The sequence below is a fragment of the Budorcas taxicolor genome, chromosome 9, assembly GCF_023091745.1.
Source record: "Budorcas taxicolor isolate Tak-1 chromosome 9, Takin1.1, whole genome shotgun sequence".
In the NCBI taxonomy this organism is placed as follows: domain Eukaryota; kingdom Metazoa; phylum Chordata; class Mammalia; order Artiodactyla; family Bovidae; genus Budorcas; species Budorcas taxicolor.
The window spans coordinates 87911081-87933080 of NC_068918.1; the positions used below are offsets into that span (position 1 = coordinate 87911081).

At 44.2% G+C, this 22000-nt stretch overlaps 1 protein-coding gene across 2 annotated transcripts in view; it reads left to right on the plus strand.

Moving 5' to 3' along the window:
- MAP3K4 (mitogen-activated protein kinase kinase kinase 4) overlaps positions 1-22000 on the plus strand; it is a 105554-nt gene that overhangs the window by 24770 nt on the left and 58784 nt on the right. For both annotated transcript variants that reach the window (XM_052645503.1, XM_052645504.1), the window contains exons 2-3: positions 8295-8485; positions 20230-21596. In XM_052645503.1, coding sequence (XP_052501463.1) covers positions 8295-8485; positions 20230-21596 — 1558 coding nt within the window. The remainder of the gene's footprint in view (positions 1-8294; positions 8486-20229; positions 21597-22000) is intronic.

Below are 22000 nucleotides of genomic sequence, written 5' to 3' on the forward strand. Positions count from 1 at the left end.
ACAAGGCTGTGGCTTCATCAGAGTCTTAACTAATTTAAACCCATTATTGGGCTTCAAGCAAAAATACAGTGTTTAAGTATTGTATGTGTGTCAGTTCTCTATTGTAATTTAACAAACCATACCAAAGCTCAATGACTTAAAAACCATTTATTATCTGTTGTGGTATTGAATGTTTCTTCTGCTTTTCATGGTGTTGGCTTGGTCTCAAGGACAGCTGGAAGGTCTGAAATAGCCTCACACACAGGCTGGTAAGTTGGCATTGGCCGTCAGCTGGGGTGGGACCTCAGAGGCCTCTGGCCTAGCTGGCTTCTTCATGCAGCCTTTCCATCTGGCTTATGAGGCTTTGAAGACCCTGGCAGTCTCAGGGTGGCTGGGCTTCTTACCTGGTGGCTAGTGTGCCCTTGGAGAAGGCAATGGCAACCCACTCTTGCCTGGAAAATCCCACGGATGGAGGAGCCTGGTAGGCTGCAGCCCATGGCGTTGCTAAGAGTCAGGCACGACTGAGCGACTTCACTTTCACTTTTCACTTTCATGCATTGGAGAAGGAAATGGCAACCCACTCCAGTGTCCTTGCCTGGAGAATCCCAGGGACAGAGGAGCCTGGTGGGCTATCGTCTGTGGGGTTGCACAGAGTTGGACACGACTGAAGCGACTTACCAGCAGCAGCAGCAGCGTGCTCTGGATACAAGGGTGGGTTGGTGTTCATAAGGCTGAGGCCCAGAACTGGCCCAGAGTCACTTCCACTACATTCCGATGACTAAAAAGCTCACAGGGTCAGTCCACATTCAAGTCGTCGTTGTTCAGTTTGCTAAGTCATGTCTGACTCTTTGTGACCCCATGGACTGCAGCACACCAGGCTTCCCTGTCCTTCACTATCTCCTGGAGCTTGCTCAAACTCATGTCCATTGAGTTGGTGATACCATCCAACCGTCTCATCCTCTGTCACCCACTTTTCCTCCTGCCTTCAGTCTTTCCCAGCATCAGAGTCTTTTCCAGTGAATCGGCCCTTCATATCAAGTGGTCAGAGTGGTGGAGCTTCAGCTTCAGCATCAGTCCTTCAATGAATATTCAGGGTTGATTTCCTTTAGGATGGACTGGTTTGATTTCCTTGCAGTCCAAGGGACTCTTAAGAGTCTTCTCTAGCACCACAGTTCGAAAACATCAATTCTTCAGTGCTCAGCCTTCTTTATAGTCGGGCTCTCACATCCAAACATGACTACTGGAGAAAACCATAGCTTTGACTGTGGACCTTTGTGAGCAAAGTGCTATCTCTGCTTTTTAATACGCTAAGTTTGTCATAGCTATTCTTCCAAGGAGCAAGAGTCTTTTAATTTCATGGCTGCAGTCACTGTCCGCAGTGATTTTTGGAGCCCAAGGAAATAAAATCTGCCACTGTTTTCATTGTTTGCCCATCTGTTTGCCATGAAGTGATGGGACTGGATGCCATGATCTTAGTTTTTTACATGGTGAGTTTTAAGCCAGCTTTTTTCACTTTCCTCTTTGACCTTCATCAAGAGGAGATGATTATTCAAGGATGTAAATACTGGGAGGCCACCAGAGTAACAGCCACCACAGGCGTTTCAGGGTTTTTTACCTGCATATCTCATTTTTAATGCTTTTAGTATATATTTAAAAGTATAAAAGTATATTTTTAAAAATTAACTGACTCACCAATATCACTTACCCAGTGATACTGGATAGAAGACTTCAAATAAATGAAAGTGTAAGCAAGCATAATAATTTGTTTAAAACTTGTGTTCTTACTAATAAGTGTGGGGACCCAGGGATTTGAGCCCATGGTATTCTGACTCCAGAACCGTGATTCCTTACCCCGTACTCCACTGCCATTGTGCTGGTCAGTAGATGGTCCTCTTGGCACCTAGGGGAACAGTATCACTTAAACAACATTGTCAGAAGTCAACAGTCTTTAATTCTTACAGCCTTTAAAAATTTCATTCTTCAAAGTATTAAATGTGATTTTATTAAAATAGAATTTAGATAATTAAGTCTAAAGTATCAGAAGATTAAATTATTAACCTCGCAAATCCATTTACTCAGCAGATAGTAATGGCCATGTAATCTACCCCGGGCACTGTTCTCCACCCTGGACAAACAGTGGACAGATGAGGTTCCTGCCCTCATGAAGCTTTGAGTCTAGTTGGGGGATAGTTTCTTACTCATTTCCATAGGAAATCTTGTTTTAAAATGTCTGCTTGTGTTTAAAAAGTGAATTATAGTTAAAAGAGTTTGAATATCTATACTGAAAAATAATGAAGGCTTGCTGGTTTTGCACAGAGCTACACTCTCGAGTCAGTGCAAAAGTAAAGTCATGAATGTTGGGCAAACTTGAGATTTGCTAACAGCTTACCTGTAGGTAAGCTGATAGACGTTCAACCACAAGCCGATTGATTGGTCAGCTAACTTTTAATTGGCGCTTACAGTACATGCCAACCATGCCACCTCAAACTTATCTCCTTTTAATTTATAGTACAGGCCAAGCAAACTATGTAAGGTATCTGAAAAAGAAATCTAGAAAATCTAGCCCCTTTGCCAACAGTAGTAAAAGCCCTTCTTTAATTATTATTTCATAGAGAATAGGTCAGTGAAGATGTGGAGAGAAACTCACACAGGTGAGAACTGTACTAATATGGAATAAAATATTTTATGTTTAAGGACTTTCCTAAAGAACTTTCAATGAAGTTAATTTTTTTTTTAAGGGCTTTTGGAAAACCACAGATGTTTTCAAGCTCATCTAATCCAGCTCCATCATTTTATAGATGAGCTATTTCAGGCACCATGTGGTTTTACCTATGATGTCAGAGCAGAACTATTTAACCCCAAGTTATTTGAATTTTTGTCTTTCACATACTTCATTTAAAAACTACACCCTTTGGGTTGAGTTTAAGCGGACCTTTCTTAGACCGGATTCCAGGTCAACCTGAATGGTACTTGAGCGAGGTTTCATGTTAAAAGAATGCAACATTGTTTTATGTGACTGTCAGAGGTTTAGTACCAGAAAGACATTTCACATTTGTATGTTTTAAACACAAGGAAGAAAAATGTTTCAGGGCAGCTGATGCAGACCTTGTACTACTTGCCTTATCCAAAATAATTGGTATCCATGGAAACATTCTAAACCAGTCAGCTGGCCACATGAGCTCATCTCACATGAGCTAATACCAAGTGAGGTTTTGGGTGCTTTTGGTCAGTTACTTGAAGTGATGCAAGTTCTTTTGAACTTACCACTAGTATTTATTTTCCTAGATTTTGTCTGCATGATTTTTTTTAAAGGAAAAAAAAATGAACTTTGGCTCAATTTCCCCTCCTACCCCACCCCACATTGTATTCTTAGCTAAAACTTCCAAACTAAGTTGTTTTTCTCTGGCTGCTCTTCAGATTTTTCTCTTCATGACTGGTTTTTTTTTTTTTTTTTACCAATTTGATTATGATACTCATAATCAAAACCTGGTAGTTTTCTTATAATTCTTCTGCTTGGAGTTTGCTGAGATTCTTATATCTTTGAGCTGCTGCGTTTTTTTGTTTGTTTGTTTGTTTTTTTCCCCCTCAGATTTGGAAAAATTCCAGGCCTTATTTCTTCAGAGAATGTTTTCTGTTCCTCGCTTTTCTTGTTTTGAGCTCCAGTAACACGTTACACTGGTGGTGGTTTCGTCACTAAGTTGTGTCCAACTTTTACTAAATGGAATAGAATTTTTAGAAATTGGATTTTTTTTTCTGATCAGTAACCACATTAGCTAGTTTTAGAGTATTAATTTTACTGTACTTGTATCAATTTTAAAGTGAAAGTGAAAGGGTCAGTCAGTCATGTTCGACTCTGCAGCCCTGTGGACTGTATAGACCACCAGGCTCCCCTGTCCATGGGATTCTCCAGGCAAGAATACTGGAGTGGGTTTCCTTCTCCAGGGGATCTTCCCGACCCAGGGATTCAAGCCGGGTCTCCTGCACTGCAGGTGGTTCTTTACCAGCTGAACCACCAGGGAAGCCCGTGTGTGTTACCCTGCTTGATGTTTGTCCTGCGGATTGCTGATGCTCGGGTCTTTCTCTTTTTCTTCCCTTTTTTTCTCTCCATCTTTTTCACTCTGGTTAACCTTGAGTAGTTTCTAGTGCTGTATCTTCAAGTTTACTGATCTTTTTTTCTGTTGTAGCTCATCTGCTTTTATCTTTTCTAGAGTATTTTTCATCTCACGTGTGTTTCATCTCTGCAGGATCCACCTGAGCCGTTTCTGGTTTGTCTCTATTGATTTTTCTCCTGGTTTGGGTTGCATCTTCCTGTTTCTTTGTAAATTTGCATAGGATGGCAGATGTTGTGAATTTTACTTAATGGGTGTTAGACTTAAAATTCTTTTAGGTAACATTGGACTTTGTTCTAACGTTTAATTAAATTACAAAGTTATTTGAATGGAATGTAAACCAATAACATTTCTGACAGGTGTCACCACCTTCTTAACAGAGTTATGTAAACCTTAAGAAAGTATTAAATGCATAGCTTCATCTTTGTATAATGCTTCTCCTAAGATTTATTTTAGTTATGAATAAATATCGTAACTGGCAGTGCTTGGCATTTTTCTTACCTCATTTTCTATGGTGCATAACGAATAAGGAGGGATAAACTGTATTATGTTTGATTGATTTTAATATAGTGTTTATGACAGTATTCATCTTCACTTCCTTGTCATTCTGTATGTTTGCTGCTAGGATAATTAAAGTTTGGAAGTGCTTTGAAATTAGTAGTTTATTGTGACCTTTTGTTTTGTAATAGATGTAGATTTGAAAACAAGAGATATTCAACTTCTGTAGAATTATTTCAGGGACTTAGTCTTCCACTCTGATTTGGAAAGTGCAGCCAAATGAATTTTTCCGTGTGTAGAGAAATACAGTTGGAGAACAGTACAACACAGATACCTTTTTCTGTTTCCCCAAATTAAATTTTTCATGAAAGTTAACATTTTCAAAATACATGCTTTCTTAGCGGAGAAGGAAATGGCAACCCACTCCAGTGTTCTTGCCTAGAGAATCCCGGGGACAGAGGAGCCTGGTGGGCTGCTGTCCATAGGGTCGCACAGAGTCAGACACAACTGAAGCGACTTAACATGCATGCATGCATTGGAGAAGGAAATGGCAGCCCACTCCAGTTTTCTTACCTGGAGGGTCCCAGGGACAGAGGAGCCTGGTGGGCTGCCGTCTATGGGGTCGCACAGAGTCGGACACGACTGAAGTGACACTTAGCAGCAGCAGCAGCAGTGCTTTCTTAGATTGTTCTTATCTGCTAAAAGCACTGGACCTTGTAGATAAGACAATGAACTCTCCTGTCTTGAGTTTATGACTCTGTGCTCAGGGCTGGGGCCTTGCCTTTGGAGACTTGGCTTAGTGAAGTGTGGCCATTTTTAGTCCCTCTTCAAAAATTCCTCTTCTATTTGCGCGTTACATTGCGTCAGTTCATTCATCCACATAATACTGCTGAATACGAGTGAAACATTCCATTTTTTTATGCCTGTCTGATGATTTAGTATTTTCTGCATAGCCTTTTATTACCATTATTTTGTTTTGTTTTTTGAGTCTTCACAACTGAATTTCCTGAGATATTTTAGACTGTTGACCTTACAAATTCTGAATTACTCTGTTTCTTCTTAGTCTGAGATTAAGTTGTGTGTAGTCTCCCATCCAGTAAGGCTGGGACTCAAGCCTTGGTCTTCTGCCTCCCAGGTTCATGCTGTCCACCACAGAGGGGTTGTTCTGAGCCTGGTCTGATTTGCTCTTTCATAACTGACTCTGTTCAGTAACATATGAGATGTATTATCACGGAAAAACAATGAATGGTTTTGAACATTGTGCTGAAAACTACTGGTGATACAAAAGTACTAAAATACAAAGTCCTTCCTTACCACTGACTTAAGTAAAGTTGCTCAGTTGTGTCCGACTCTTGGCAACCCCATGGACTGTAGCCTGCCAGGCTCCTCTGTCTGTGGGATTTTCCAGGCAATAGCACTGGAGTGGATTGCCATTTCCCTCTTTATCTTAATGGAGGAAAAATAGAGTGATAATATTGACTCTGAAAGGAGTTAGATGTTAAAGGGGCTTCCCGGATGGCTCAGAGTTTAAAGCGTCTGCCTGTAATGTGGGAGGCCTGGGTTCAATCCCTGGGTCGGGAAGATCCCCTGGAGAAGGAAATGGCAACTCACTCTAGTATTCTTGCCTGGAGAATCCCATGGACAGAGGAGCCTGGAGAGCCACATTCCATGGAGTTGCAAAGAGTTGGACATGGCTGAGTGAATTCACTGTCGCTTTCAGAAGATGTTAAAATGTTAAAGCTGTTTCTGGTGGTGTTCGTGCTGAAGTCAAAGGCAGATTCTCTTTCCAAGTGGAGCAGATGCATGCTGAGTGATGTCCGTCATTTAGTGATGCTTCTCATACTGTTCCTGTTGACCGTGCTTTATGGGGTTTAGGCCTTACAGGTATGGAGTTTAAATACTTGTTATCCTTATTTTATATATGTGCATTGCGGAGATTTTAAATAATTTGGCTGAGGCCCACACAGCTAGTAACTGGCAGAGTCAGGATTTGAACGTAAGTCCCTTGTATGAGAAAGCCTATGTTATTCTATCAAAAGCTTGTGCTAGTAACCACAAAACCAGATGGGAATGAAATCAGCAACCTTGTCATTGTTTTTTTTTTTATCAGTTGAATCAACTATTTTGCATTGAGTGTAGAAGAATAGGAAATTTCCAAATAATTTATGTCCATGTTACTCACTTCAGTTGTATCTGACTCTTTGCGACCCTATGAACTAGCCTGTCAGGCTCTTCTGTCCATGGGATTCTCCGGGCATGAATCCTGGGGTGGGTTGCCATGCCCTCCTCCAGGGGACCTTCCTGACCCAGGGATGGAACTAGCCGTCTCTTATGTCTCCTGCACTGGCAGGTGGTTTCTCTACCCCTAGTGCCACCTGGGAAGCCCACATCGTTATTTGCTGTGTGACTTTGTGAGTCTTAAATAATAAAGATGGCTAGCCTGAGGGAATAGGTACACTTAAAACTTACGTCTAAATTTGCTTATGGGTTTAATTTGATTCAGTTGGCTTTTCCAATATTCTGCTTGTGTGTCTGATAGTGTGGGTCTGTATGTGTGGAGGGCGTGTGCACTCACAGTATCTAGAATGGTCTTGTCTGGTTTAAAAATTGGTTTTTGACCTGTCTCAGGGATTCTTTAAATATTTCAGTGCTGTAAATTTGAATAATTCTGCAGCATTTTTATTTTTGAAAGATAAGAATCTTTTGTCCGTCCGTTCAATAATAATGTTATCATACATTTTAGGGTGGGATTTTTTTTTTTCCCCTCATGACTTTGAAATAGCTTCCATTTTATTACAGGATGTGTAAATCTCCAGAGAGAAAACTGGTTGCATCTTGAATTTAGTTTAGAGTTTTATTTTTGAAGTATGAAGTATATTTTATAAAGATTCAGAATAGGTTAGATTGTTAAGGGTCCTTATTTGACAGGAACTTCATGATTGCGTCTTTCCAGTTTGCTGTTTGGGAACTGTATCTGTTCTTAGTTCATATGTTAAATTTTATTTTCATTAGCATTGCAAAAAATAGAACTTTGTCCAAGAAGTGGTATTGTTGAGGAAGTCTCCTGGGAACAGAGAATTGGCAGGAAGTTTCCAGAGACCAGGTTAAGGAGGAACTGCTATTTGGAGGTCAGGAGAAAGTCGTTCCCTTCTCTCCTGCACAGCATCTTCCCCGCACGTCCCTCCCCAGCACTGCGCTGCAGTCCCCTGCCACACGTCACCAGCGCTCTCTGCTCGGCTCCTGCCCTCTGTTCTGTGTGTGCCTCACAAAGAAAGGAGCGGGCCTCTGAAGTCAGGGCAGGACTTGCCCACTCAGGGTTAGCTTGTTCCCGCCTAGCACGTGAGCGATGCTCAGTTCAGTCAGATTTGTATCTTTCAGTTCTTTGCTCTTTTTTTACCCCCAATCCTCAAGTATTTAGTTTTAAACTTCATTTATGCTGTAAAGACTTTTCCAAACAACAGAAACTGCACATCAGTTCTCTCTGTGCATGCTGAGAGCAGGAACACAGTGGCTGCGTTCAGGAACACAGTGGCTTCGTTCTCCTTGTGAGTTTCCGCAGCTACAATAGAAGAGCAAGATACATCAGGCTAAGGAGATGACAGAGCCATGGAAAAGTGTTACAGAGAGTTCTTAAAAGGAGCTTGGAGTGGTTTAAGTTTGAATTCACTTCCTCTGTCACTGAGCATTTTCTTCACTTGTCTTTATCAGGCAAGAGTGCGCATTGGGAGACTCAGCTTGCAAGAATTCCGAATCTGATCCTGAGGACTTTTCAGATGAAGCCAACACAGAGAACCTTTATGGCACCTCTCCTCCCAGCACGCCTCGGCAGATGAAACGCATGTCCTCCAAGCACCAGAGGAATAGTGTCGGGAGGCCCGCCGGCCGCGCGAATCTGAAAGGTCAGTCTTGCACTGGAGGAGATACACGTGCGAGGGTGTGGCGCGGTTCAGCATCTGTGCCGCAGGGCGCTGTGATGCCCACCTTCTACAATAATAGTGTTTCCTCCCCTTCCTTTGAGTTTGATTTTATGCTGCCTGAAAGTTTTATTTTGACACTTCTGAGTTACTATCATTAGCAACATTGTTAGTAAAGGAGAAACTGACTCTCCAGAGGTGGAAAGGCTTGTCCTGAGTGTTCGTTCAGGTCAGCGTGTGAGGCATTTGCGTTCCTTCTGGGATGTGGAGGAGGCCGTGGGGATGCCGTCGGCGTGCACGTCCTGGACGGCTGGCTGCGGGTGTGCGGATCTGTGGCCTTCTTTCTTTCTTCGTATCTCTTGGGCGGGACCGCCTAGATTCTGTCTCCCGGGCATGACGTCCTAGGCAGGTGGGGAGAGGCAGGGCCCAGCCGTCTCCTCCAGGGTTCTCTGGGCAGCCTGAGCCCCGTGCGCTCTGCCCTCATATGGGGGGCCCTCCTGCACCCTAAGCACAGCGCCAGATGGTGCCTTGTCACCAGGCTCAGAACCTCTGTCTCGCCTTTCTCTGTGTTTGCAATCCCAAAGCCCAGATAGTGTCCTGCTCCTGGAGATGGAGACTGTTCTCTGCTTTCGTTTCTTGGAGCAAGTCGCCGCTGTTCATTTCTGAGCTGGAAGAGCTGAAGCGTGCAGACCTGGCTTCCTTGTACATACTTTCTAACGCGGAACCTCGGGTCACCGAGGCTTCACGGTTTTAGAAACTGTCTTGATTTCAGCAAACCACTTGTCCTAAAGCTGATCTCTTAGCTTCCTAGAATTCATCCACCTATTACTTGCAAGGTCGAGGTTTCATTCCTTGTCTCCTCTGAGAAATTTCCCCTGTCACATGTTCTCCTTACTGGAAAGCCTCATTCCCGGTTCTCCCTTTCTGTAGCCCGCGTCCGTCTGCTCTTTTTTTGGTCAGCTTCCCTTTCCCACACCTTTCTTCTGTACACTGATCTCTCATGGTTGATGTCTGCAAGTCCATTCTGGGTCCCTGTCATATATAACTTCTCCCAGAAAGAAGAGAGGCGGGAGAGGTGGGCTTTATTGTATTTGTTTCCTTGAACGACTTCTTATCTAAGGAGGAATTCCTAGGTAGTAAATAGCCTTTCTTTCCTATGAGGAAGAAGTTTTCTTTTTTTTTTTTTTACTTTGTTTTAAAACTTTACTTGTAGTAGAATATTAACCTATGGCCTGTATTTACCCCGTTTGGAAAGTAATAGCTTTCTATTGCAGTATAGTATCTTTACAATCAGTCCTTATCCATTTTCTCAAAAGAATTTCTCAGGTGCCTACAGAAGCGCCTTATCTAAAGTAGTATCAGTGCAGCAGCGCCTCCTGAGTCAGCATTGTTGATGACTTACTTGCCTTGTGGTGCTAAACGTGGCAAGGCCAGCAGGACGTCTGCTTTTTCTTCACTGGTTGGTTCATACAGTTCTGGAGGCATCGCCCTGGTCGCTCAGCAGTAAAGAATCTGCCTGCAGTGCAGGAGACACGAGTTCTATCTCTGAGCGGGGACGATTCCCCTGGAGGAGGAAATGGCAGCCCGCTCCAGTGTTCTTGCCTAGAGAATCTCACGGATCCGTAGGGTCGCAAAAGAGTTGGACGTGACTAAGTGACTAAACAGCAGCAACAGTTTTGGAACAGGAGTTGAGAACACAGTTCCCGCCTTTACAGATTGAGAAAGTGGGGCCCAGGGTTTTAAAGCAACTTCTTAGCGGCCAGAAGGCTTGAGATAGCGGCAGGACTAATTTTAGGTACTTTTTTTTTGACCACGCTGTGCAGCTTGTGGGATCTTCGTTCCCTGACGAGGTATTGAACCCAAGTCCTCGGCAGTGAGAACCCACTGGCGCCGAGTCTCCAGGACTGACTTCAGCACTAGCTCTCCTCGGCCTCGGTTTGGGCTTCATCCCCAGTTCGAGCAGCAGGGGTTAAGCTCTGACTGCGGAGCCTGAGACGACTCTCTGTGCTCAGTCACTTAGTCGTGTCCAGCTCTTTGCCATCCCGTGGACTGTAGCCCACCAGGCTCCTCTGTCCACGCGATTCTCCAGGCAAGAATAGTGGAGCGGGTTGCCATTTCCTTTTCCAGGGGCGCTTCCTGACCCAGGGATTGAACCCACGTCTTTTACATCTCTTGCCTGGGCAGGCAGATTCTTGACCACAGAATCACCTGGGAAGCACATTGAGATGACTGTGCATCGTCACTTATCAGTCAGAAAACCAGTCACTGGATACTTGTTGAGCTCCTGCTGTTGTCCTGGGCTGTGGCAGAGATAGAAGGTGGAGGAGAGATTGTCTGTCTTCCTCCTCAACTTCTTTCAACTATTTATTTCATGAAATGACAGAATTTTAGGTCTGGAAGACATCAGCTGCTGCTGCTGCTGCTGCTGCTAAGTCACTTCAGTCGTGTCCGACTCTGTGCGACCCCATAGACGGCAGCCCACCAGGCTCCCCCATCCCTGGGATTCTCCAAGCAAGAACACTGGAGTGGGCTGCTGTTTCCTTCTCCAATGCATGAAAGTGAAAAGTGAAAGTGAAGTCGCTCAGTCGTGTCCGACCCTCAGCGACCCCATGGACTGCAGCCTTCCAGTCTCCTCTATCCATGGGATTTTCCAGGCAAGAGTCCTGGAGTGGGGTGCCATTGCCTTCTCCGGGAAGCCATCAGAGACCACTTTAATTCCTGCCGTTTTGCAGGTGAAGAGGGATGCTCGTGAACCTTTGCCTTGCAGCTACCTGAGAGCAGACCTCGGCATCAGCATTCTTATTCACTTAATGGTTTTTCTTGTTTCGAAAGATGACGTGTTTACGGAGTTTAGAAAATGCTGACAAAAAAAAACACCCATAAACCCAACACGCAAAAATAACTTTTGCCATCTTTGCCCTGTAGTCTCTCTGCTTCAGTTCAGTCGCTCAGTTGTGTCCGACTCTGCAACCTCATGAACTGCAGCACGCCAGGCTTCCCAGTCCATCAGCAACTCCCAGCGCTTGTTCAGACTCATGTCCATTGAGTCAGTGATGCCATCCAACCATCTCATCCTCTGTTATCCCCTTCTCCTGCCTTCAGTCTTTCCCAGCATCAGGGTCTTTTCTCAGGAGTCAGTTCTTCGCATCAGGTAGCCAGAGGATTGGAGTTTGAGCTTCAGCATTAGTCCTTCCAATGAATATTCAGGACTGATTTCCTTTAGGATTAACTGGTTGGATCTCCTTGCAGTCCAAGGGACTCTCAAGAGTCTTCTCCAACACCACAGTTCAAAAGCATCAATTCTTTGACGCTCAGCTTTCTCTATGGTCCAGCTCTCACATCTATCCATGACTACTGGAAAAACCATAGCTTTGACTAGACGGACCTTTGTCAGTGAAGCAGTGTCTCTGCTTTTTAATATGCTGTCTAGGTTGGTCATAGCTTTTCTTCCAAGGAGCAAGTGTCTTTTAATTTCATGCCTGCAATCACCATCTGCAGTGATTTTGGAGCCCAGAAAAAAAAAGTCTGCCTCTGTGTCCAGTGTCTCCATCATAACACAGGCTCTTTGCTCACATGTCGTAATGTCTGTGTTGCTGTACTGTATTGGTTTATAGCTGGCTTCTGTTTTCATTTCCTGTGTTGTGAACTTTCTGTGTCATAGAGTAACCCATGCTGAGTAACCCATGTAAATGGCTGCTGAATCATTTTTGGAAGCATCTGCCCAGTTACCACTGACAGTTCTCAGCACTGTGCTTGGCCTCTCAACAGAGTTGCCTTTTAAATATCATAATAACCCAACGAGATGTAGGTTCTCTATATTACTGTTCAGCTTACGGTTGAGGAAATGACACAGTTTCTAGGGTGCGTAGTTTTAATTGGCCCAGTCATGCATATGTTAGAAAGTAGCTAGTTTGCCATCTGGTGAACTGTTTCGGCCCTGAAAACCAAAAACAAAAAAAAAAAATGGATAGGAAGCACCCATGTTGGGCGGGTGGGCCGTATTACCTTATGGTGATGAGGTGTTCAGCAGTGTTGAGCAGCAGAACAGCTTGAGAGCTCGGTTGCTTCGAGACCTTGGCTCTTTGTGAACTTGCAGCAGCAGAGCGTGGTGGACGCGAGTACAGACTCGGTTCCTGGATTGCCTGGATTCTCATCCTAGGTCTCTCAGCTTCCCACCTCCATGTCTCATCTGAGGAATAAATGCCTTCCAGTGTGGTGAAGATTGTACGTTCAGTAAGCACTGGCTGTCATTATTATTGGGAGCTGAAGATTTCCTTCGCGCTGTTTGCCTTAAAATTTTGAAGTAGAATTGAATAACCGTAACGTTGAGCGTTTCCTCCTTAGTCGGTGCTCCCACTTGCAGGCCAGAGCCTGAGTCACCGCTGCCGCGGCGTGGAGCTGGGCTTCTGTCTGGACTCCCCGCTTCCCGTAGCTCCTCCCAGCCCCTTTCCTTCTTTTACTGCAAGTGTTGCCGCCGTGGGTGCCTTTTCACCGGGTCCCTCTCTCCTCCCCTGCCCTTTCTTTGTGTCTTTGCCTCTCTCTCCATTCTTCCAGCCCCTCTTCTCTTCCCCTCCCCCGCCGCACTTCCGTCCCCCCTTATTTCTCCCTCCTCCTTTCTTTGACCTAGAACTTCGGTGACTGCGTAGGCAGGTGCTGTGCTGGACGATGGATAAGCCCTTGCTGGTCTCCGGTTGCAGCCACGGAGACGAGCAGGCTGCCCCACCCTGTGTGGTCGAGCTGGGGTGGTGGCGAGTGAGGGGCTGCTGCGGGCGCCCACAGGAGGGCCTGAGCAGACCTGGGCCTGGGAAGGCTTCAGGAACAAGTGCCTTTCGTGCTGTGACCCGAAGGCTGAGCTCGGGAGACCAGGATTTCAGACCCATTTGTCATTCATCAGAGTATATTGGCCTCTCAGTGTTTTCAGGGGCTTTTTAGAGTTAATTAGATTGGCCAGACTTATTTTCAAAGCTTCCCAAGGAAATAGGAATGGATGCATTTTCTTTCTCTCTGAGACAAGCCAAGGCTGCCTGAATCATACCCTTCACTTTGGAACTGCATGAAAGTGGAGCTCATCTCTTTAAAGAATGTTACCAATGGTCCTTTCATGTTTCCGGTCATCTGTCGCCATGTGACAGACCCGCCAAAGCGTGGTGTTCCGAAGGAGCCCCGTTTTCCTGTGCCCACGGCCCTGTGGGCAGGTGTCCGGGCAGCGTGCAGCTCCTCTACCGGCTGATGTCTTGGGCCTTAGCTGGCACAACGCAGATCGCTGGAGGTGCCGTCGTAGCCCGGCTGGGCCCCTGCGTCTTCTCCACGTGGTGTCTGCAGGGTCTCTGATGTCCAGGATGACTCCTTCTCTGACACTGCCCCCTGGATGGAGAGCTGGTTGGCAGTGTCCTTTTTTCCACGTGACCTTCCATGTGGCTGGCCTGGTCTTCTTCACAGCACCCTGGTCCCAGATAATCGGACTTCTTAAGTGACAGCTAGCTTCCTTCAGCTAGTTCAAGAGGTCCAGGTGAATCTGAAAGGCCTGGGAGGCCCCAGAGCATCAGGGCTGCTGCCTTCTTTTGCCCCATGGGGCCAGCCAACACCCAGAGCGGGCGGGGCGGTGCCCGGAGCTGTGGTTCCGCGGCTGTCCTGAGAGGCCCGCTCCTCCCTGCATGTGAGGCTTTGGGCCTCACTGCCGGCTCAGTCCCGCTGTCTTTGCACCTTCCGGCCCCTCCCTTGTAAACGGAAGTGCTCTCAGGAGCGCCCTCGGAGGAGCGTAAGGTCGCCCAGAGGTGAATGAGGGTCCTGCGTGCTGGGAGCAGGCGCGAGGAGCCACTGACACCGCTTTCTTTAGACAGTGACCATTGTCACGCGCTGATTATATGGATTTGATTGTTTAAATATTCTTATTGTCTGCTCAGAATAACTACTGCTGTTACAGCCTGATTTTTTTTATAACTAGAAATTCCGTCCCAGGCCTGAATCATGCCCACTGTTTACTACGTCTCTCAGGATGGCAAAGGAAGTAAGTCGAGTTGGTCCCGTAGTGTAAGTGGGCTAGATGAGAGTGAAGACACCAGGTCAGAGCGCTTTGCAGGCGAGCCTGCCCTGCGACCATCGTGGGCTCCGTTTGCAGCAGTAATGTAACACTGTGAGAGCCAGGTTACAGAGATCCATGTATCAGAATTTGTACATACCGTACACACGTGTGCACATACATGTACACACATTCATCTCCTTTCCATTAGCAACTGTCTCAGGGTGTGTGTGTCTATGTACGTGTGATTGTTTGCTAACATGGTGAGATTAGCAAGTTTTTTTAAAAAAAACCATGCTGCTCTAAAATTGATCTGCTAAAATGGTTATAAATGAGGTTCAATCACTATAGTTAGAGGAATGCTCACTGTGAACCAGAGTGGGTTTGCATCTATATTTCAGCTCTTTAATCCAAATCTGGCCCAACTTTCAAAGTTCTGGTTCAGTTTTACAGTCTACCAGTGTACTTGGAGGCTCACTGTTGCAGCCACACTCTCTTCTGTGCCTTCGTGTCATTTTGGATGTTTATTGTCCGGCTTAAAATATGCTCTTGCCTTCCTTTCTGCCCTTCTTTAAGGCGACCCCGTTCTTCGAGGCCGTTGGCCGGGTGAGTGCCTGGCCTTGCTCAGCTCTTCTGCAGATGAGTCCTGTAGCACCCCCTGTGTCTGTCTTTCGTGGCGCTCAGCATCTGAGCCTTTCCTTGGCCGCACAGTCCTGTCCTGGGAGCAGCTCTGACGGGTGTAAAGGTGGTTGACGGCACAAACATGAGTTACAGTAGGATCCCCATTGGGACATTCGCATCTGTCTGATCGTCTGTGTGATGCGGTCCTCTCCGTCATGTGGTGGTGTGAAGATGATGACAATTTCTATAAAGCCCTTACCTTGGAAATGGGGAGATTGAATAAAGCAGTGTTTTCCCAAATGCGGTGTCGTTCTAGCCAGGCTGAATCAGAGGCTCTGGGAATGGGCCCGGGAATCTGCGTTGTAGCAAGAATCTGAGTGGTTCTTTAATGTTGACTGAAGTTTGAGAGCCTTGGATTCGGTGGGGAGGTGGGGGGGGGGGGGGTCTCTTCAGTCCCTTGGGATTGCTCACATTGACAGTCTAGCACATCACTGCCATAAATGTCGTCTCTCAGGTAAAGAGCAGGTACCTGTTTCTATGTTCTCATTGGAGAGATTGCAGAGGGCCGGTGTGTTGAATTTGACACACATAGATGAAAGAACGTAAGAATTGCAGGGGCTTGATAATACTTGTGTTTTACACATATTCTAAAGAGTCATTTCTAGGAGTGAATTGCAAGGAATTCAGTTGATTGTCTTTGATCTCTTGAAACCAGTGAGTCATATTGCTTGTCATTTGTTTGCGTTCGGTTTTATTATACAATTTTTTGTTGTTGTTGTTCTTTTCCTTTCATGTTTTTCTGATTTGGCAGGAGTTATTGGTAATTGGCCAAAGGAAGCAGTAACTTCTTGGAAGGCTTGTTTTAACAGTACTGCAGAATCACACCACTCAATTTATAGCCACTTGGGAGAGTGCTATTCATTAGTCTTATTTAAGTCATTATGAATTAGTTCTGTAGTACTGTAATTAGAACTTGTATAAAGCATTCTGTATACTTTTGATCCATTCTCCTTTCCAGAAACTCTGTTTGACTTTCTATTCATTACAGAGGAATTTAGCATGGGCAGAAAACTAAACAAGCAAAGATTGGTATTTTCTTTTTGTGCAGTAGCTAGACTAGAGCTTGAATATATTTTCAGTTTAAATTAAGTCATTTTAATGGTATATCAGTTTCCATTTTTGTTTTTTTTTTAAACAAATTTGGCTTTTTATTTTGGAAAAAAATATAGCTTCTTTGTCTTATCTTCCTCTTTTCCCAATTTACTTTCCTTTATACACATTGTAGATCCAAAAACTGAACCATTCCTTGCTTTTTGTAAGTACAAAATTACAAAAAAAATGTTTAATATACCATTTGTATGCTGTAAGATAGACTTCACAAGATGTGTATATGATCTGCAAAACTTAGGTTTCTAGGCTTGCTAAAATTTGATTCTGTATTTACAGAAAAGTGGGATTATAGCATTTCCCTTCTTAAGTCCTTTTAATTGTTAGAATAAAGATCAAGGCTGAGAAGCTTCATCTCTTGATATTGTCATGCTTTGACTGTTAGCTCTGTGGTAAGTTTAGCATAGATTTGGGCTTAAAGTTCATGATGCAGTCTTCTGTGTTGTTAGATTATCGCAGCTACCAGGTGGCTCAGTGGTAAATCCACCTGCAGTGCAGGAGCCTTGGGTCCAGTCCCTGGGCTGGGAAGGTCCCCTGGAGAAGGAGATGGCAACCTGCTCTAGGATTCTTACCTGGGGAATCTCATGGACCGAGGACTTAGCAATTAAACAGCAGCAACTCCCAGTTAACTCTTTGTTTCCCTTCAGTTAAGTTCAGTTCAGTTGCTTAGTCGTTTCCGACTCTTTGCGACCCCATGAATCGCAGCACGCCAGGCCTCCCTGTCCATCACTAACTCCTGGAGTTCACTCAAACTCACATCCATCGAGTCAGTGATGCCATCCAGCCATCTCGTCCTCTGTCGTCCCCTTCTCCTCCTGCCCCCAATCCCTCCCAGCATCAGAGTCTTTTCCAATGAGTCAACTGTTCGCATGAGGTGGCCAAAGTACTGGAGTTTCAGCTTTAGCATCATTCCTTCCAAAGAACACAGGGCTGATCTCCTTCAGAATGAACTGGTTGGATCTCCTTGCAGTCCAAGGGACTCTCAAGAGTCTTCTCCAACACCACAGTTCAAAAGCATCAATTCTTTGGCGCTCAGCTTTCTTCACAGTCCAACTCTCACATCCATACATGACCACAGGAAAAACCATAGCCTTGACTAGACAGACCTTTGTTGGCAAAGTAATGTCTCTGCTTTTGAATATGCTGTCTAGGTTGGTCATAACTTTCCTTCCAAGGAGTAAGTGTCTTTTAATTTCATGGCTGCAGTTACCATCTGCAGTGATTTTGGAGCCCCCCAAAATGAACTCTGACACTGTTTCCCCATCTTTTTCTCATGAAGTGATGGGATCAGATGCCATGATCTTAGTTTTCTGAATGTTGAGTAGTTTTAAGCCAACTTTTTCACTCTCCTCTTTCACTTTCATCAAAAGGCTTTTTAGTTCCTCTTCACTTTCTGCCATAAGGGTGGTGTCATCTGCATATCTGAGGTTATTGATTTTTCTCCCAGCAATCTTGATTCCAGCTTGTGCCTCTTCCAGCCCAGCGTTTCTCATGATGTACTCTGCATAGAAGTTAAATAAGCAGGGTGACAGTATACAGCCTTGATGTACTCCTTTTCCTATTTGGAACCAGTCTGTTGTTTCATGTCCAGTTCTAACTGTTGCTTCCTGACCTGCATGTAGGTTTCTCAAGAGGCGGGTCAGGTGGTCTGGTATGCCCATCTCTTTCAGAATTTTCCACAGTTTATTATGATCCACACAGTCGAAGGCTTTGGCATAATCAATAAAGCAGAAATAGATGTTTTTCTGGAACTCTCTTGCTTTTTCCATGATCCAGCAGATGTTGGCAATTTGATCTCTGGTTCCTCTGCCTTTTCTTAAACCAGCTAGAACATCTGGAAGTTTACGGTTCACGTATTGCTGAAGTCTGGCTTGGAGAATTTTTAGCATTACTTTTAGCGTGGGAGATGAGTGCGGTTGTTTCCCTTAGAATCTTTAAATCATGGATTAGAAGAACATTTATAATTTCTGTGGAATTACTGAGTCAGGTGGTAGTTCTGATTTTAGTTTTTTGAGAAAACATCTACAGTGACTGCACCAGTTCAGATTCCCACCAGCAGTGTATGAGGATTCCTTTTTCTCCACGTCTTTGCCAACATTTGTTATTTGTGTTGTTTTTGATGATAGCCATTCTGAGTGAAGAAATTTCTTGAATGGACTGTATAAAAAGTTTTAAGATATGTAGAGTAAAGTAGATTAAAATAACAGATAAATTTTCCATTGTTTAAAAGTATTGCTAATTTAAAATATAGTAATAATAGTTTTATGTTAAAATATAACACAAATCCTTATAGACAGATAAAATCCTTTTTGATGGATTGTAAAATAAATTGAATATAAGTAAATTAAATTGGAAGTGCTTTTAGAAATACTTGTTTGAAAAATCCTTACTTTAAAACTAAGTTAAATTGATTTGGAGATATATTGGTTTTGAACAAATTTTCTTCGTTAAATTAACTTTAACAAAGTTATATTAGTCTGGGTATATTAGACAGTAAATTGATTTTGGGTATTTTAGTCTGTAATCATATAAATACACTCTATTTCATAAAATCTAAAGGCATACTGTGCTGTTATATACTAAGAAAAAATGCTTATAATTGATTCCCAATATATTCTTGCACTTAGAATTTTTGATTATCTAAAGAACTCTTTTATACTTTCTGATATTTAGATATAAATTTTTTAAAGTCATTTATTACTTTTGTGCATATGTATATAAAGGAAAATATAAATGAAATATATTAGTGAATATTTTCCTAAAAGTTGTTTATATTGCCATTAATTATAAAGCATATTCTAATTTCAAAGAAGTTGAAATACAAAATGTGTGTCCTAGATTCAAGGAGACAAACTGTACCTTGAGTGTAGAGGGGAGATGGGGGTGGTGCTGTAGGCTTGGGCGTTGTCGGTGTGTGAAGGGCACGTGAAGGTCACCCAGGGAGAAGGCAGGTGAGGCAGGAGAGACCCAGGAGAGGAGGACTTTGAGAAACATGCACTTTTCATGGAGTGAGCCGAGGTCCCCGGGGGGACTTTGGAAGGGGTGACTTCAGAAGCAGAAGACTGCCCTGAGACTCTTGCGTCTAGAAAATGAGAGAATGGAGGGGTTTCTGTGAGGTAGAGATGGCTCAGAGGGTCAGAGAGCCCGACAGGAGAGAAAACGTGTGTTCGTTTCAAAGCTTGGGAACTCTGTTAATAGAACTATTCACAGTTCTTTAAAGGCGAAGTGTGATGTTTGCTTTCTTTGCATTAATTCTGAATGATTTTTAATGTGCCAGTATAATAGACTAGGCAAATTTTACTAAATTAGGCTGTATGTCTTCAGTTTCCTTAATGTTAAATTAAGAAATGTTACTGCTCACTTGTTTCTGGCAAAGAAGAAATCAAGGAGCAGAAATTAAGGTAAGCATTTTTGCTTACGTGTCTTTCAGTGTTTCATGAGAGTAATCTTAAGGTGCCTTAAGGGTTCTTTCCTCCATCTGCTTGATTTTACAAATGACAGGAGTAACCCAGCAAACTTAACCGATTTGCTCTAAGTTGATGCTTCGGTTCGTGGCCACGGCAGGAAACGGATGTGTTCTCAGTTGGGTGGTATTTCTCTGTTCTAAGTCCAAGGTGATAACTCGTGAAGATTTGATTTACCTGGATGACTGCACTCTGTGGTAGACAAGTAAACAGCTGCTTTTAGGTTAGTAGTGGAGGACGTTAGAGAATATAGCAAGTATTATGTAACAGGAAAAATGGGTAAAACCTTTTAGAAGTTAAATGTTTTGGTGTTGTATTCTCTTAATTTTCAGCACATGGTATGATTATTTGGCAGTCTGCAACTATAAATACATGTGGATATCAGTCTTATTAAAAATATTGAGAACAGCTTGATCGTTTAGAGTAATGTTAATGTTCTTCTTTTTTTTTTTTAATAGAAAAAATGAATGTATCAAACCAACCTCCACACAAAGACACTGGAAAAACTGTGGAGAACATGGAAGAATACAGCTATAAGCAGGAGAAAAAGATCCGAGCGGCTCTCAGGTCCACAGAGCGGGATCATAAGAAGAACGTGCAGTGCTCCTTCATGCTGGACTCAGTGGGGGGCTCTCTGCCCAAAAAGTCCATCCCGGATGTGGATCTCAATAAGCCTTACCTCAGTCTCGGCTGCAGCAATGCTAAGCTTCCGGTCTCTGTGCCCATGCCGATAGCCAGAACCGCCCGCCAGACTTCCAGGACTGACTGTCCAGCAGATCGCTTAAAATTTTTTGAAACTCTCCGACTTCTGCTAAAGCTTACCTCAGTCTCAAAGAAGAAGGACAGGGAGCAAAGAGGGCAGGAAAGCACGTCCGCGTTCTGGTTTAACCGATCTAACGAACTGATCTGGTTAGAGCTGCAAGCCTGGCACGCTGGCCGGACCATTAACGACCAGGACCTCTTTTTATACACAGCCCGCCAGGCCATCCCAGACATTATCAACGAAATCCTTACCTTCAAAGTTAACTATGGGAGCTTCGCCTTTGTTAGAAACGGAGCTAGTCTTAATGGTACTTCAGTAGAAGGGCAGTTCGGAGCCCCTCCCGGGACACAGCCTGCAGGTTACTCAACCTATCACGAGCACCTCCAACGCCAGAGGGTGTCCTTCGAGCAGGTCAAACGGATAATGGAGCTGCTGGAGTACATAGAGGCACTTTATCCATCGCTGCAGGCTCTTCAAAAGGATTATGAGAAGTACGCTGCAAAGGACTTCCAGGACAGGGTGCAGGCGCTCTGTTTGTGGTTAAACATCACAAAAGACTTAAATCAGAAACTAAGGATTATGGGCACCGTGTTGGGCATCAAGAATTTATCAGACATTGGCTGGCCGGTGTTTGAAATCCCCTCCCCACGATCGTCCAGGGGCAACGAGCCCGAGGATGAGGCCGAGGACACAGAAGGAGAACTGAAGGAGCTGGACAGCAGCACAGAGGAGAGTGAGGAAGAGCAGAGCTGCGGCCCGCGGGCACTGGAGCCCAGGCCGCCCGCCGACCACAGCATCCACATCCAGTCGCCCCCGGATTGCGTCCCGAAGAAGCTCGAGAGGCTGGAGTCCGAGGACGAGTCTGTCGGCTGGGGAGCCCCAGACGGCAGCACCGAGGCAGGCTTTAGTAGACACTGTCTGACTTCTATTTATAGACCCTTTGTAGACAAAGCACTGAAGCAAATGGGGTTAAGGAAGTTGATTTTAAGGCTTCACAAGCTGATGGACGGTTCCTTGCAGCGGGCACGTATAGCACTAGTAAAGAGCGACGGTCCGGTGGAGGTAGGTTTCCAGAAGGCAATGAGCTTCGTTCCACTGTTACTTGTAAATTACAGTGTATGTTGTATTATATATGTACTTTCATAGCCTGGATTTTTTGTTGTTGTTAATTGAAGTATAGTGGATTTACAGTATTGTGTTCGCAGTCTTGATATTTTTAAGGCGTAAAATGGTAGTTATTATAAACTGCAGATGTAAACATTTCTATAAAGTGTTGTGATAAATCAGAAAATGGATCTATGAAAACTGTATGAAACTGGGCGAAATTAAGTGTGTGGAAGGGGGGGAAAAAAATCCAACGATTTAAATATAGGATGGAGAAGGACAGACTGGGTATAAATAAAGAGGGAAGAAAGCCACAATCATGGGTGACCACAGGCTGAATATGAGTCAGTAAAGCAATCAAC